This window comes from Salvelinus fontinalis, chromosome 33 (assembly GCF_029448725.1).
Source record: "Salvelinus fontinalis isolate EN_2023a chromosome 33, ASM2944872v1, whole genome shotgun sequence".
Taxonomy (NCBI): Eukaryota; Metazoa; Chordata; class Actinopteri; order Salmoniformes; family Salmonidae; genus Salvelinus; species Salvelinus fontinalis.
The window spans coordinates 8,205,451-8,222,598 of NC_074697.1; the positions used below are offsets into that span (position 1 = coordinate 8,205,451).

Here is a 17,148-nt window from a genome sequence, read left to right on the forward strand (position 1 = left end):
ATTTATATTTTGTTCAGTATAGATCCCTCAAACTCAACAATGGACCTCTAAGCCAATTCCACTGCATCGTTTCATGGTTCCCCTCTAATCAGGGACTGATTTAGACCTGGGACACCAGGTGTGTGCAATTAATTGTCAGGTAGAAGATAAAACCAGCAAGCTCTGGACCATATCGGGTCAGAGTTGAGTACCCCTGGTATATATATATATTAGCTCCACATTTTCTCTGTCTATTTCTGCCATTTTCCTCTTTCTATCACTCCTTCAAGCATGAATAGCTCGTCTTCCTCTCTCTTCCAGAATTTCTGTATTGTCATTCCTTCCCTCCCTCCATCCATCCATCTTGTAACAGGGTGGAGGTGCCTCTATTAGATGTAATATGGTAGTCCTTAAGATTGTGAACTGTGATGTTCCTATTGGTCTGTTAATTGATTGCAGGTGTGATTGTGACCAGCGCTGCCACTTGTTATCTTAAAATGGATGCATTTCTAGAGCTGCTGCTGTCTAAGTCCCACACCAGACCTAGTGTAACCGCAAACTGACGTCCATTCAGTCTCTGTGTAAATGTGTTAATTGCAACTATCCTGAGTACAATTTGTTCGGTAGTTATGTGGACTTGGAGACAGCCAGCAAATGTGTTGATTGTACAAGGGCTTGATTATATATTGCATTAAGCACTAAGTTTTTATGACCCTTTTGATATTTATACTTACTAGATGTGTTGTGTGCTTAGACTTGATATTTGCTGTGCTTGAGTTACACATGTTACTGAAACTACTACCTGCTTTGTGTACTGAAGACATAAACTGTAACCTTTTTGATTGCTGGCCACAACAGCTTATTTGAACCTTTTTGTAATAACTATTTTTGATACATCCTGTGTTGTGTATATTCCATAGCGGTACCCAGTTCAGGTCTCCACTGACCCTATCCTAGAGCTTCTGGTTGTTAAACCGTCTCACTCTCCAGGCTGGTTATAACAGTGTCTCTATACTGAAGTAACAATGGGGTATTCTGTTACCCGGACAGGTCAATAACAGCAAACAAAACACCCACACAGACGCCAGGGGGAATCGTAAGGAGAGGACAGTACTAGAGTTATGATTTAAGAGACTTACCTGACACATCTTTGACACTCTAAGGGAAGTAAGAGATTGTGTGTGTGGTGTGGGGTCAAGCTTCACATCCCCTTTCAACTACACACAAAACGGCAGAGTTGAACTCTGTTCATCAGCTATCAGAGGGCTGTGGCATCACAAGGTGACATTTCCATGGCCTCAATGAGCTACCTTCTCTCTCTTTCTCTGCATTTTAACACCTCCGCTTCACACCACAGGCTGCCCATTTAGCACAGAGTAAACAGAAGAAACGCCTCACACTGCTGTCTCTCTCTCACACCTCCCGTCACTCGTCTCCGGCCCTCACAGACAGACAGAGCAGTAAACATGCTGACTCAGGCAAGAGCCACTGAGATCAAACTACACACAAGGTAAAATGACGGAGGCGACATATGGTAGAGAATGGGGGGATGTCTGGGGGAGAGAATATCAGGTCTGTGGTGACAGTAAAAATCACTGAGGGTTAAGGTCCGAAAGCCTTGGTTTTCTATCTCTTTGAGACACAGAGTTTCAAATCCTCATCAGGAGTGACAAATGAGACTGCTTTGTTTGATGCATAGACCACTCTGCCCATCACCCACACACACCCACACACCCACACAGAATGACTCACACACACAAACAGAATGACTCACACCAACCTTGGTACCCCTGCTTCAAGCATGCTTAATAACTCAACCAACATTGAATTCATCTGACACAGTGCTTCAAGTAAAGGGTCCCATATGGAAGGGAATAATACCCTAGGGTGTCTGCCCTGTCCCCCACCCCACCCATGGAGGGGTGCTGGGCTGCAGAGAGGAGGGTGACAGGGGTGGGATGGATACTGGGGCACTAGATATCATCCTCTCTATACTCTGCTGCTACCCTGGTTCATCATCTCAGCTATTACAGATTCCCATAGCGACAGCTAAACCCAGGCTAACCCTATCCCGGACTATCACTAACCCAGACTAACCCTATCCCGGACTATCACTAACCCAGGCTAACCCTATCCCGGACTATCACTAACCCAGACTAACCCTATCCCGGACTATCACTAACCCAGGCTAACCCTATCCTGAACTATCACTAACCCAGACTAACCCTATCCGGGACTATCACTAACCCAGGCTAACCCTATCCTGAACTATCACTAACCCAGACTAACCCTATCCCGGACTATCACTAACCCAGGCTAACCCTATCCTGAACTATCACTAACCCAGACTAACCCTATCCCGGACTATCACTAACCCAGGCTAACCCTATCCTGAACTATCACTAACCCTGGCTAAACCTACCCTAACTCAGGGTTGCAGCAGGTCTTATGTGCATACTCGAGTGATGAGTCCCCCCGAGTCGAGGGGACGGACTAAAGTTATACTGTTACACAGGCAATGGCGCCTATCTCAGGGTTGCAGCAGGTCTTATGTGCATACTCGAGTGATGAGTGTGTCACAGACGGGCCAATCTCTTTGTTTTCTCTTAAATCAGACCGTTGAGAGAGGATAGAGGCAACATGACTCATGGTAGCCTCTGCTCTCCCACAGGTCAGATTTTAGATCACAGTCTTTCTAACCATCTCTCTCACTCACACAACATGCCAGAGTTATTAAACTCCGTTCATGTGAAATGGCTAGCTAGGTAACGGTGGTGCGCGCTAGCAGCCTTTCAGTCGGTGACGTCACTTGCTCTGAAACCTTGAAGTAGTGGTTCCCCTTGCTCTGCTTTTGTGGAGCGATGAGTATTGATGCTTCGTGGGTGACTGTTGTTGATGTGTGCAGAGGGTCCCTGTTTCGCGCCCGAGTCGAGGGGACGGACTAAAGTTATACTGTTACACAGGCAATAGCCTCAAAGAGACACTGAGATCAAACTACACACTCACACACACACACACACAGACACAGAAAAGAGCTAAAATTATGGAGGTGGCTTATAGTAGAGAAATTAACATTAAATTATCTGGCCCCAAAGTCAAGTAGCAGTGTTACCATTACATTCACTTAGCAGCCACAGCTAGCATGTCAACTAGAATGGACAAGAGCTAGCATGTCAACTAGAATGGCCCACAGAAAGGCCAACAGCTAGCATGTCAACTAAAATGGCCAACAGCTAGCATGCCAACTAGAAAGGCCCACAGCTAGCATGTCAACTAGCATGGCCAACAGCTAGCATGGCAACTAGAATGGACAAGAGCTAGCATGTCACCTAGAATGGCCCACAGCTAGCATGTCAACTAGAAAGGCCCACAGCTAGCATGTCAACTAGAAAGGCCCATAGCTAGCATGTCAACTAGAATGGCCCACAGCTAGCATGTCAACTAGAATGGCCCACAGCTAGCATGTCAACTAGAATGGCCCACAGCTAGCATGTCAACTAGAAAGGCCAAAAGCTAGCATGTCAACTAGAAAGGCCAAAAGCTAGCATGTCAACTAGAAAGGCCAAAAACTAGCATGTCAACTAGCATGGCCAACAGCTAGCATGGCCAACAGCTAGCATGTCATTGCGCCCCCAACCACCCTGATGAAAAAAATCCTAGGCGAAAACCTGAATAAGATACTGACACTAAAACACATGCAGTATACGAGCATACTGAAAAAGAAGGAGCACTTTAAAAACTACCACTCAGTGTTTCCACTGGTGCGGATAACTTATCTCATCACACACACAACCATTTTGGTTCCATGGTTGCCATGGCGCCTAGTGGCGGCCTTGGTAGTTTACTCCTGTGAATTGATCTACAATTATTTGTTTGTGCTTTTTATGTGCATTATTATAATTTTTATTATCATCATCAACTTTGTTATTTTTTAAAGCTAATCAAGTACTGAATACAAAAATCGAGTTCACCCGAAAATGTTAAACTAGACAAGACATACTACTACTTCTCCAATCAACTAGCTAAATGTTTGGATTCAAATGCCAGCCTAGATTTTCCTCTCTGTGTCTTCACTTCTCCTGGTCCGAAGGCTGGACCAAAGATTAAGAAGTGTCAGCAACTTCCCTGCACTACACACAAGGATTCTTCAGTTTTAAGAGATAAAAAAACATGCGCTAGGAGCTCAAGAACAGCCTTATACAATACGGGATCCTCCAGAAAACATGCAGACAGACCACGAGACCTAGGGAAACTGATCAGAAGATTAAAGTCTATTGTGTGCACTCGCAATGCGAGCAGTACAACATGCACACCAGAGTTTGGACAATAAAGATCACTTGCCAGTTTTTATTTTTTCTCTTTTTTTCAACTTTAAAAATAAATACAAAATATTTGATTTACAACAGATCACTTGCCAGTTCTGCGGGATGACCCTCGGCCAATTGACGTCACCCATTCCAAGCCAATACAGTTCATACAGAGAGCAGTGGGCTAACCAACATGCAATGAATCTGTTTCCACCATGACACGTCTCCGAACTATGGGGGACCGAGCCTAATGCTCCCTTGCTCCTCGCATATGGAATGCTCTTTCTGACCATTTGAAAGCCGCTCCATCACTCAGAACTTTTAAAACCCACTCTTTTTCATAGTCCAAATCTAAAATGTACTTAGCACCTAGCCCACTACTGCTATTTTACCTGCCTTGATTCTAAATGTATATACGTTGTTTTTATTGCAAAAAAAATCCTTAGTAGATCTTTGAGATAAGTCTAATGAAAAGTGCTATGCAAATTCAAATGTAGTATTATTATTAGTGAGAGTTATGCCAACTTTTAGAATTTAGAATATTGTTCTAATTCTAGAAATGCAGTTACATAGTATCGTATTCCCCCATGTAAGGAGCTAACATGGCTGTCATAGAATGTCGAAGCATCATGTAAATGCATCATAATGCAGATACTCTCTAAATACATGGCTCAGCCAAGCACCTGTCAAATCTGCACCTGCACAGTCTGAACAACTGCGGAACACTGAAATAGGCCCACATTAACTCCGTGTCTATTACATTAACATATCTTCCTGTCACGCACATCAGATTAGACACACGCACAAAAAAAATATATTATTGTAAATCGTTGATTTAAATTGTTGTAAATCATTGATTTGATTTATTATCCAATAACACGAGCGAACGTGATCCCTGAGATCCAATAAGACCAGAGAAAACGGAATCGAACTGGGATAAACAACCGCGTCAGCATTCCACAATAACGGAGACTGGGGGTCCTCGCTTCTTGGTCCTTTAAACTATAGCCTCAATTTATCACAAACGAAGGAAAACGGTTTTAGGCTTTTATATGAAACGCTGCGGGGAGTCATTTTATTACATTAATTGACAGCAACTGCCCATTTACAGGTTGATCTAAAAGCGTAACTAGACTTTTGTTGACAATCGCATCTGAGTCTAGGCTATTATGACTTTGAAACTATACTTGAAAGCGCATCAGAATTCTTTACAAATTCGCCTCATTACAAAATCTGTTTTGGTCCTTTCTTTCTTCTGAAGTTTTTAAAGTTATTTTTTTTCAACCATAAGCTCTCCAGAAAAATATTTTCTTAAAACATGAATTACCTTCTCTGTGTTTTGAACAGTTTCCCTGGTGACTGGAGTTTAGTTGTTGCGGTATTTTGGGATATTTCAGGACGAGTTAGCCGATGACATATTCTCACGCCTCAAAAGCACCAGCAGCAAATACACCGAAAACTTCCGCAGCGGTCACGTGATTGGTTATATTTAAGAAGAAGCCTAGTCCTCTATTTAGCCAGTCCACTTTTCAACCATTAAAGTGTATGTGGGAGAGAACACAGAGACACACATCTTCTAGTAAGCCTGATCATGAAACAAGTACCACACAAATGTAACATTTTGTTGATGAAGCCTAGGCTAACAATTTATTTCTGGACATGCTAATGCTGGACATGTTGACACGTTCGTCTATCTCTAGAAAGTAGCAACATTGTTCTGGAAAATTCGGTCAGGTGCTTTGCAACAATAGAGCCATTCTGACAAATGAGTTCCATTCTGCGTGGAAACACTGTCAAAGAATAACAGTGGACATTGTATCCACGTCCATATTTCTGGGATGGTGTGTAGTTTCGTTTTCAACCTCAGGAGGGTGACAAAGTGACTGCTGTAGGGTTGAGGTGGGGAGGGGAACTGTTCATGGGACGAGCTTCTTCATTGACAACTTTCCCAGAGACCAATAGATACAGGCCTAGGTTATTTCTGTGAATACATGTGGATTTCCTCATCTGCAGGATATATATATATATATATCACAGAAATACAATTCCTTATGGCCAAGGCTATTATGGTTTATGGGATTGTATTAACCTGAAAGTGGCATAGGCTTTTTTAATTTTTCCACAAAGAAATTCAAAGTGTGATGATTGGGCTACACAATAAAGAGATTGGATGTAGATTCTAAAATAACTTTATTGTCCTAGGGGAATCATGTTCTAGGTAGGACACTGTGCTGCAGAATATAGACTATAAATTATAAACCTATGACACCTTCTATTCCATTGGCTTGTACCTGTGTGGACATATAGGCATAGCTTATGGCAAAGAGATGGTGGCAAAGAGAGAGGAAGGTAGGGGTTGGAGGAGATGAGGGGAAGGTAGGGGTTGGAGGAGAGGAGGGGAAGGTAGGGGGTGGAGGAGATGAGGGGAAGGTAGGGGGTGGAGGAGAGGAAGGTAGGGGGTAGAGGAGATGAGGGGAAGGTAGGGGTTGGATGAGAGGAGGGGGAGGTAGGGGTTGGAGGAGATGAGGGGAAGGTAGGGGTTGGAGGAGAGGAAGGTAGGGGTTGGAAGAGATGAGGGGAAGGTAGGGGGTGGAGGAGAGGAAGGGAAGGTAGGGGTTGGAGGAGATGAGGGGAAGGTAGGGGGTGGAGGAGATGAGGGGAAGGTAGGGGTTGGAGGAGAGGAAGGTAGGGGGTGGAGGAGATGAGGGGAAGGTAGGGGGTGGAGGAGAGGAGGGGAAGGTAGGGGGTGGAGGAGAGGAGGGGAAGGTAGGGGGTGGAGGAGAGGAGGGGAAGGTAGGGGGTGGAGGAGAGGAGGGGAAGGTAGGGGGTGGAGGAGGAGAGGAGGGGAAGATAGAGGAGGAGAGAGGAAGACGGTGACTCATCGCTGGTCTAGTAGCCGTGGCGGGGTCAGTGTGGGGTGGCAGGGAGACAGGCCACCAGCACGGTGCATATCCTTTTTATCACGCCAACCCCCGTATGACCCGCTGACCCAGTGACCCGGAGACGGCTCCATTAGGACTAGTGGCTGAGCCATCAGACAACTACCATACCAGCTTAAATTCAGAGCAGGAAGATATACAAATTCTGAAGAGAGACAGAGCAGACACCACATTTCTGCTTTACATACTGTATCTCTACAGGCATATTTCTGCTTTACATACTGTATCTCTACAGGCATATTTCTGCTTTACATACTGTATCTCTACAGGCATATTTCTGCTTTACATACTGTATCTCTACAGGCATATTTCTGCTTTACATACTGTATCTCTACAGGCATATTTCTGCTTTACATACTGTATGTTTACAGGCATATTTCTGCTTTACATACTGTATCTCTACAGGCATATTTCTGCTTTACATACTGTATGTCTACAGGCATATTTCTGCTTTACATACTGTATGTCTACAGGCATATTTCTGCTTTACATACTGTATCTCTACAGGCATATTTCTGCTTTACATACTGTATGTTTACAGGCATATTTCTGCTTTACATACTGTATCTCTACAGGCATATTTCTGCTTTACATACTGTATCTCTACAGGCATATTTCTGCTTTACATACTGTATCTCTACATGCATATTTCTGCTTTACATACTGTATCTCTACAGGCATATTTCTGCTTTACATACTGTATGTTTACAGGCATATTTCTGCTTTACATACTGTATGTCTACAGGCATATTTCTGCTTTACATACTGTATCTCTACAGGCATATTTCTGCTTTACATACTGTATCTCTACAGGCATATTTCTGCTTTACATACTGTATCTCTACAGGCATATTTCTGCTTTACATACTGTATGTCTACAGGCATATTTCTGCTTTACATACTGTATGTCTACAGGCATATTTCTGCTTTACATACTGTATCCCTAACGGCATATTTCTGCTTTACATACTGTATCCCTAACGGCATATTTCTGCTTTACATACTGTATGTTTACAGGCATATTTCTGCTTTACATACTGTATCCCTAACGGCATATTTCTACTTTACATACTGTATCCCTTTGGGTTCATGATATAATGAATGTGGGGTTCCAGGTTGCAGTTGCCCGACGACTCATCCTGATTTGAATTCCGCTGCTCTATCTATTGTTACTACAGGAGGTTGGTGGCACCTTGATATATTTGGCTCGAAAATATTTCGAATCGAAAATGCTAATTAGCATCAAAGTAGACATCACGCAAGACCACATATCCCAGCAAGCTTCTGCACGTCGTATCTTGCTGGTACCTTTGCTAACAGGTACATTTAAACAAATTTAGCCAATTAATTACTACATTTAGCTAACATTAGATAGTTAAATCGATCGTCATGACATTTGTAGTTCTTTATGATAGCCACATTAGCAGCTAATTAGCATTTCATTTGTGGGTAAATACAGGTGAATATATTGATAAATGTCACTTTGTCCTAGAGAGATTTGCACAGTTTTCAAAATGTCACGCCAGGGTAAGCCTACGCAAAACACAGCCCTTATTTTAAGTGTTCCTAAAGTCCCCTATGGGAAAAACGATTGGAACGGTTTCCCTATTTGACCGCTAGGTTTTATGGGTATTATGACTCACACTGTGGTACTCTATGGAGAACATTATCCCTTCAGACAGCCATGTCAGACTCACCTGTCCCATAAGGCCCATGGTAACAAAACTTCATTATTGTAGAGATAATGTGATTAATTGTAACCTTCATGATTTCCCTGATCCACTCAACAGCTGAACCATGTCTGTGTTTGAGAAACTGGGCCAACAGAGGGAGCACTGCAGGGGAGGGCAAACTCACCAACCATTCATATCCACAATTACATCGGAGTTTTCACTCCCTCATTTTCTCTCGGTCTCTCCTGCCTCCCCCTCCCTCATTTTCTCTCGGTCTCTCCTGCCTCCCCCTCCCTCATTTTCTCTCGGTCTCTCCTGCCTCCCCCTCCCTGTTTTCTCTCGGTCTCTCCTGCCTTCCCCTCCCTCATTTTCTCTTGGTCTCTCCTGCCTCCCCCTCCCTCATTTTCTCTCGGTCTCTCCTGCCTCCCCCTCCCTCATTTTCTCTCGGTCTCTCCTGCCTCCCCCTCCCTGTTTTCTCTCGGTCTCTCCTGCCTCCCCCTCCCTGTTTTCTCTCGGTCTCTCCTGCCTCCCCCTGCCTCATTTTCTCTCGGTCTCTCCTGCCTCCCCCTCCCTCATTTTCTCTCGGTCTCTCCTGCCTCCCCCTCCCTGTTTTCTCTCGGTCTCTCCTGCCTCCCCCTCCCTCATTTTCTCTCGGTCTCTCCTGCCTCCCCCTCCCTCATTTTCTCTCGGTCTCTCCTGCCTCCCCCTCCCTCATTTTCTCTCGGTCTCTCCTGCCTCCCCCTCCCTGTTTTCTCTCGGTCTCTCCTGCCTCCCCCTCCCTCATTTTCTCTCGGTCTCTCCTGCCTCCCTCATTTTCTCTCGGTCTCTCCTGCCTCCCCCTCCCTCATTTTCTCTCGGTCTCTCCTGCCTCCCCCTCCCTGTCTAGCCCTGGTGCTAAGTTGAGCGGGGAGTTGCTATGCCAACCCAGAGTGGGGATCCCGGTTCCAAACTAGGCCACACAGTAGAAGCGGCATTAAACAGTGTGTATGTGTGATAGATTCAGACCAGAACAATCTGTTAATCAAGTCAATCATTTGTCAGACCTTAAACACACACACACACACACACACACTAAGTTTAAGAAAGACTCGGATCACAAATTAAATATGAAAACCTTTGTAGGAATCTGTATTTAAGATTGAACCCTACATACATTCATACTGTAGTGTTGAGGAAAAGAGAGTGGACCTGTGTGTGGCTTGTGAATGTGTGTGTGATCCAGAGACACAATGGGCAACAGAGGCAGTGATTCAGGACAAAGAGACTAACTGAAGAGGAAAGAGAAAGTGAGTATGTGTGTTTGTGTCACCGTCTCTCTCCTCTCCGATCTCACTGAGGTGTGGGTGGTGTTAGTCACCGTCTCTCTCCTCTCCGATCTCACTGAGGTGTGGGTGGTGTTAGTCACCGTCTCTCTCCGATCTCACTGAGGTGTGGGTGGTGTTAGTCACCGTCTCTCTCCGATCTCACTGAGGTGTGGGTGGTGGTAGTCACCGTCTCTCTCCGATCTCACTGAGGTGTGGGTGGTGTTAGTCACCGTCTCTCTCCGATCTCACTGAGGTGTGGGTGGTGTTAGTCAACGTCTCTCTCCGATCTCACTGAGGTGTGGGTGGTGTTAGTCACCGTCTCTCTCCTCTCCGATCTCACTGAGGTGTGGGTGGTGTTAGTCACCGTCTCTCTCCGATCTCACTGAGGTGTGGGTGGTGGTAGTCACCGTCTCTCTCCGATCTCACTGAGGTGTGGGTGGTGTTAGTCACCGTCTCTCTCCGATCTCACTGAGGTGTGGGTGGTGTTAGTCACCGTCTCTCTCCGATCTCACTGAGGTGTGGGTGGTGTTAGTCACCGTCTCTCTCCGATCTCACTGAGGTGTGGGTGGTGTTAGTCACCGTCTCTCTCCTCTCCGATCTCACTGAGGTGTGGGTGGTGGTAGTCACCGTCTCTCTCCGATCTCACTGAGGTGTGGGTGGTGGTAGTCACCGTCTCTCTCCTCTCCGATCTCACTGAGGTGTGGGTGGTGTTAGTCACCGTCTCTCTCAGATCTCACTGAGGTGTGGGTGGTGTTGTGGGTGGTGGTAGTCACCGTCTCTCTCCGATCTCACTGAGGTGTGGGTGGTGTTAGTCACCGTCTCTCTCCGATCTCACTGAGGTGTGGGTGGTGTTAGTCACCGTCTCTCTCCGATCTCACTGAGGTGTGGGTGGTGGTAGTCACCGTCTCTCTCCGATCTCACTGAGGTGTGGGTGGTGGTAGTCACCGTCTCTCTCCTCTCCGATCTCACTGAGGTGTGGGTGGTGTTAGTCACCGTCTCTCTCCTCTCCGATCTCACTGAGGTGTGGGTGGTGGTAGTCACCGTCTCTCTCCGATCTCACTGAGGTGTGGGTGGTGGTAGTCACCGTCTCTCTCCTCTCCGATCTCACTGAGGTGTGGGTGGTGTTAGTCACCGTCTCTCTCCTCTCCGATCTCACTGAGGTGTGGGTGGTGTTAGTCACCGTCTCTCTCAGATCTCACTGAGGTGTGGGTGGTGTTGTGGGTGGTGGTAGTCACCGTCTCTCTCCGATCTCACTGAGGTGTGGGTGGTGTTAGTCACCGTCTCTCTCCGATCTCACTGAGGTGTGGATGGTGGTAGTCACCGTCTCTCTCCGATCTCACTGAGGTGTGGGTGGTGGTAGTCACCGTCTCTCTCCGATCTCACTGAGGTGTGGGTGGTGTTAGTCACCGTCTCTCTCCGATCTCACTGAGGTGTGGGTGGTGTTAGTCACCGTCTCTCTCCGATCTCACTGAGGTGTGCGTGGTGTTAGTCACCGTCTCTCTCCGATCTCACTGAGGTGTGGGTGGTGTTAGTCACCGTCTCTCTCCAATCCCACTGAGGTGTGGGTGGTGTTAGTCACCGTCTCTCTCCGATCGCACTGAGGTGTGGGTGGTGTTAGTCACCGTCTCTCTCCGATCGCACTGAGGTGTGGGTGGTGTTAGTCACCGTCTCTCTCCTCTCCGATCTCACTGAGGTGTGGGTGGTGTTAGTCACCGTCTCTCTCCTCTCCGATCTCACTGAGGTGTGGGTGGTGTTAGTCACCGTCTCTCTCCGATCTCACTGAGGTGTGGGTGGTGTTAGTCACCGTCTCTCTCCGATCTCACTGAGGTGTGGGTGGTGTTAGTCAACGTCTCTCTCCGATCTCACTGAGGTGTGGGTGGTGTTAGTCACCGTCTCGCTCCTCTCCGATCTCACTGAGGTGTGGGTGGTGTTAGTCACCGTCTCTCTCTGATCTCACTGAGGTGTGGGTGGTGTTAGTCACCGTCTCTCTCCGATCTCACTGAGGTGTGGGTGGTGTTAGTCACCGTCTCTCTCCTCTCCGATCTCACTGAGGTGTGGGTGGTGTTAGTCACCGTCTCTCTCCTCTCCGATCTCACTGAGGTGTGGGTGGTGTTAGTCACCGTCTCTCTCTGATCTCACTGAGGTGTGGGTGGTGTTAGTCACCGTCTCTCTCCGATCTCACTGAGGTGTGGGTGGTGTTAGTCACCGTCTCTCACCGATCTCACTGAGGTGTGGGTGGTGGTAGTCACCGTCTCTCTCCTCTCCGATCTCACTGAGGTGTGGGTGGTGTTAGTCACCGTCTCTCTCCGATCTCACTGAGGTGTGGGTGGTGTTAGTCACCGTCTCTCTCCGATCTCACTGAGGTGTGGGTGGTGGTAGTCACCGTCTCTCTCCTCTCCGATCTCACTGAGGTGTGGGTGGTGTTAGTCACCGTCTCGCTCCTCTCCGATCTCACTGAGGTGTGGGTGGTGTTAGTCACCGTCTCTCTCCGATCTCACTGAGGTGTGGGTGGTGTTAGTCACCGTCTCTCTCCGATCTCACTGAGGTGTGGGTGGTGGTAGTCACCGTCTCTCTCCGATCTCACTGAGGTGTGGGTGGTGTTAGTCACCGTCTCTCTCCGATCTCACTGAGGTGTGGGTGGTGTTAGTCACCGTCTCTCTCCGATCTCACTGAGGTGTGGGTGGTGTTAGTCACCGTCTCTCTCCGATCTCACTGAGGTGTGGGTGGTGTTAGTCACCGTCTCTCACCGATCTCACTGAGGTGTGGGTGGTGTTAGTCACCGTCTCTCTCCGATCTCACTGAGGTGTGGGTGGTGTTAGTCACCGTCTCTCTCCTCTCCGATCTCACTGAGGTGTGGGTGGTGTTAGTCACCGTCTCTCTCCGATCTCACTGAGGTGTGGGTGGTGGTAGTCACCGTCTCTCTCCGATCTCACTGAGGTGTGGGTGGTGTTAGTCACCGTCTCTCTCCGATCTCACTGAGGTGTGGGTGGTGTTAGTCACCGTCTCTCTCCGATCTCACTGAGGTGTGGGTGGTGTTAGTCACCGTCACTCTCCGATCTCACTGAGGTGTGGGTGGTGTTAGTCACCGTCACTCTCCGATCTCACTGAGGTGTGGGTGGTGTTAGTCACCGTCTCTTTCCTCTCCGATCTCACTGAGGTGTGGGTGGTGGTAGTCACCGTCTCTCTCCTCTCCAATCCCACTGAGGTGTGGGTGGTGGTAGTCACCGTCTCTCTCCGATCCGATCTCACTGAGGTGTGGGTGGTGTTAGTCACCGTCTCTCTCCGATCTCACTGAGGTGTGGGTGGTGTTAGTCACCGTCTCTTTCCTCTCCGATCTCACTGAGGTGTGGGTGGTGTTAGTCACCGTCTCTTTCCTCTCCGATCTCACTGAGGTGTGGGTGGTGTTAGTCACCGTCTCTCTCCTCTCCGATCTCACTGAGGTGTGGGTGGTGTTAGTCACCGTCTCTCTCCTCTCCGATCTCACTGAGGTGTGGGTGGTGTTAGTCACCGTCTCTCTCCTCTCCGATCTCACTGAGGTGTGGGTGGTGTTAGTCACCGTCTCTCTCCAATCCCACTGAGGTGTGGGTGGTGTTAGTCACCGTCTCTCTCCGATCGCACTGAGGTGTGGGTGGTGTTAGTCACCGTCTCTCTCCGATCGCACTGAGGTGTGGGTGGTGTTAGTCACCGTCACTCTCCTCTCCGATCTCACTGAGGTGTGGGTGGTGTTAGTCACCGTCTCTCTCCTCTCCGATCTCACTGAGGTGTGGGTGGTGTTAGTCACCGTCTCTCTCCGATCTCACTGAGGTGTGGGTGGTGTTAGTCACCGTCTCTCTCCGATCTCACTGAGGTGTGGGTGGTGTTAGTCAACGTCTCTCTCCGATCTCACTGAGGTGTGGGTGGTGTTAGTCACCGTCTCGCTCCTCTCCGATCTCACTGAGGTGTGGGTGGTGTTAGTCACCGTCTCTCTCTGATCTCACTGAGGTGTGGGTGGTGTTAGTCACCGTCTCTCTCCGATCTCACTGAGGTGTGGGTGGTGTTAGTCACCGTCTCTCTCCTCTCCGATCTCACTGAGGTGTGGGTGGTGTTAGTCACCGTCTCTCTCCTCTCCGATCTCACTGAGGTGTGGGTGGTGTTAGTCACCGTCTCTCTCTGATCTCACTGAGGTGTGGGTGGTGTTAGTCACCGTCTCTCTCCGATCTCACTGAGGTGTGGGTGGTGTTAGTCACCGTCTCTCACCGATCTCACTGAGGTGTGGGTGGTGGTAGTCACCGTCTCTCTCCTCTCCGATCTCACTGAGGTGTGGGTGGTGTTAGTCACCGTCTCTCTCCGATCTCACTGAGGTGTGGGTGGTGTTAGTCACCGTCTCTCTCCGATCTCACTGAGGTGTGGGTGGTGGTAGTCACCGTCTCTCTCCTCTCCGATCTCACTGAGGTGTGGGTGGTGTTAGTCACCGTCTCGCTCCTCTCCGATCTCACTGAGGTGTGGGTGGTGTTAGTCACCGTCTCTCTCCTCTCCGATCTCACTGAGGTGTGGGTGGTGTTAGTCACCGTCTCTCTCCGAGCTCACTGAGGTGTGGGTGGTGTTAGTCACCGTCTCTCTCCGAGCTCACTGAGGTGTGGGTGGGGTTAGTCACCGTCTCTCTCCGAGCTCACTGAGGTGTGGGTGGTGTTAGTCACCGTCTCTCTCCTCTCCGATCTCACTGAGGTGTGGGTGGTGTTAGTCACCTTCTCTCTCCTCTCCGATCTCACTGAGGTGTGGGTGGTGTTAGTCACCGTCTCTCTCCTCTCCGATCTCACTGAGGTGTGGGTGGTGTTAGTCACCGTCTCTCTCCTCTCCGATCTCACTGAGGTGTGGGTGGTGTTAGTCACCTTCTCTCTCCTCTCCGATCTCACTGAGGTGTGGGTGGTGTTAGTCACCGTCTCTCTCCGATCTCACTGAGGTGTGGGTGGTGTTGTGGGTGGTGTTAGTCACCGTCTCTCTCCGATCTCACTGAGGTGTGGGTGGTGTTAGTCACCGTCTCTCTCCGATCTCACTGAGGTGTGGGTGGTGTTAGTCACCGTCTCTCTCCTCTCCGATCTCACTGAGGTGTGGGTGGTGTTAGTCAACGTCTCTCTCCGATCTCACTGAGGTGTGGGTGGTGTTAGTCACCGTCTCTCTCCTCTCCGATCTCACTGAGGTGTGGGTGGTGTTAGTCACCTTCTCTCTCCTCTCCGATCTCACTGAGGTGTGGGTGGTGTTAGTCACCGTCTCTCTCCTCTCCGATCTCACTGAGGTGTGGGTGGTGTTAGTCACCGTCTCTCTCCTCTCCGATCTCACTGAGGTGTGGGTGGTGTTAGTCACCTTCTCTCTCCTCTCCGATCTCACTGAGGTGTGGGTGGTGTTAGTCACCGTCTCTCTCCGATCTCACTGAGGTGTGGGTGGTGTTGTGGGTGGTGTTAGTCACCGTCTCTCTCCGATCTCACTGAGGTGTGGGTGGTGTTAGTCACCGTCTCTCTCCGATCTCACTGAGGTGTGGGTGGTGTTAGTCACCGTCTCTCTCCTCTCCGATCTCACTGAGGTGTGGGTGGTGTTGTGGGTGGTGTTAGTCACCGTCTCTCTCCGATCTCACTGAGGTGTGGGTGGTGTTAGTCACCATCTCTCTCCGATCTCACTGAGGTGTGGGTGGTGTTAGTCACCGTCTCTCTCTGATCTCACTGAGGTGTGGGTGGTGTTAGTCACCGTCTCTCTCTGATCTCACTGAGGTGTGTGTGTGTGTGTGTGTGTGTGTGTGTGTGTGTGTGTGTGTGTGTGTGTGTGTGTGTGTGTGTGTGGTGTTAGTCACCGTCTCTCTCCGATCTCACTGAGGTGTGTGTGTGTGTGTGTGTGTGTGTGTGTGTGTGTGTGTGTGTGTGTGTGTGTGTGTGTGGTGTTAGTCGCTATCTCTCTCCTCCCGTGTCTGCATCTCGCTGAGTGTACTCTCGTCAATGTTCTCCAGGCTGTCTGCGTGCTGGATGCTAAGCTCGGACACTGGGATTGTGGGTAGTGTAGTCTGCTCAGGGTAGAGCCAGGGCTTGAATCCCGGGTTGTGTCTCTGCTTCCACTCTCCGTACTTCAGACACGCCTTACTGATCTTCTTCATCGCCTGTGACACACAGAGAGAAAGAGAGAGATACATACAGACAGAGATCTGCATTTAGCCAGGGTTAGAGAGAGAGAGTTGTCTGCTCCATATAGTAACCTAGTGAGGATGGAGAGATAGAGAGAGTTGTCTGTTCCATATAGTAACCTAGTGATAGAGAGATAGAGAGAGTCGTCTGTTCCATATAGTAACCTAGTGAGGATGGAGAGATAGAGAGAGTTGTCTGTTCCATATAGTAACCTAGTGAGGATGGAGAGATAGAGAGAGTTGTCTGTTCCATATAGTAACCTAGTGAGGATGGAGAGATAGAGAGAGTTGTCTGTTCCATATAGTAACCTAGTGAGGATGGAGAGATAGAGAGAGTTGTCTGTTCCATATAGTAACCTAGTGAGGATGGAGAGATAGAGAGAGTTGTCTGTTCCATATAGTAACCTAGTGAGGATGGAGAGATAGAGAGAGTTGTCTGTTCCATATAGTAACCTAGTGAGGATGGAGAGAGAGATAGAGTTGTCTGTTCCATATAGTAACCTAGTGAGGATGGAGAGATAGAGAGAGTTGTCTGCTCCATATAGTAACCTAGTGAGGATGGAGAGATAGAGAGAGTTGTCTGTTCCATATAGTAACCTAGTGAGGATGGAGAGATAGAGAGAGTTGTCTGTTCCATATAGTAACCTAGTGAGGATGGAGAGATAGAGAGAGTCGTCTGTTCCATATAGTAACCTAGTGAGGATGGAGAGATAGAGAGAGTTGTCTGTTCCATATAGTAACCTAGTGAGGATGGAGAGATAGAGAGAGTTGTCTGCTCCATATAGTAACCTAGTGAGGATG

General features: G+C 48.4%; 2 protein-coding genes across 4 annotated transcripts in view; both read right to left on the bottom strand.

Moving 5' to 3' along the window:
* Nucleotides 1–6,358, bottom strand: part of LOC129831705 (arf-GAP with Rho-GAP domain, ANK repeat and PH domain-containing protein 1-like) — an 84,895-nt gene extending 78,537 nt beyond the window's left edge. Inside the window, exon 1 of one of the 3 annotated variants that reach the window (XM_055895086.1) lies at nucleotides 5,614–6,358. The gene's annotated coding sequence lies outside the window, so the exon portion shown is untranslated. The remainder of the gene's footprint in view (nucleotides 1–5,613) is intronic. The other 2 variants (XM_055895084.1, XM_055895085.1) reach the window with 2 other exon arrangements.
* Nucleotides 6,359–6,459: 101 nt separating this feature from the next.
* LOC129831707 (START domain-containing protein 10-like) overlaps nucleotides 6,460–17,148 on the bottom strand; it is a 45,591-nt gene continuing 34,902 nt past the window's right edge. Inside the window, exon 6 of the mRNA XM_055895089.1 lies at nucleotides 6,460–16,323. Within this exon, the coding sequence (XP_055751064.1) occupies nucleotides 16,111–16,323 (213 nt within the window). The 3' untranslated portion in view covers nucleotides 6,460–16,110. The remainder of the gene's footprint in view (nucleotides 16,324–17,148) is intronic.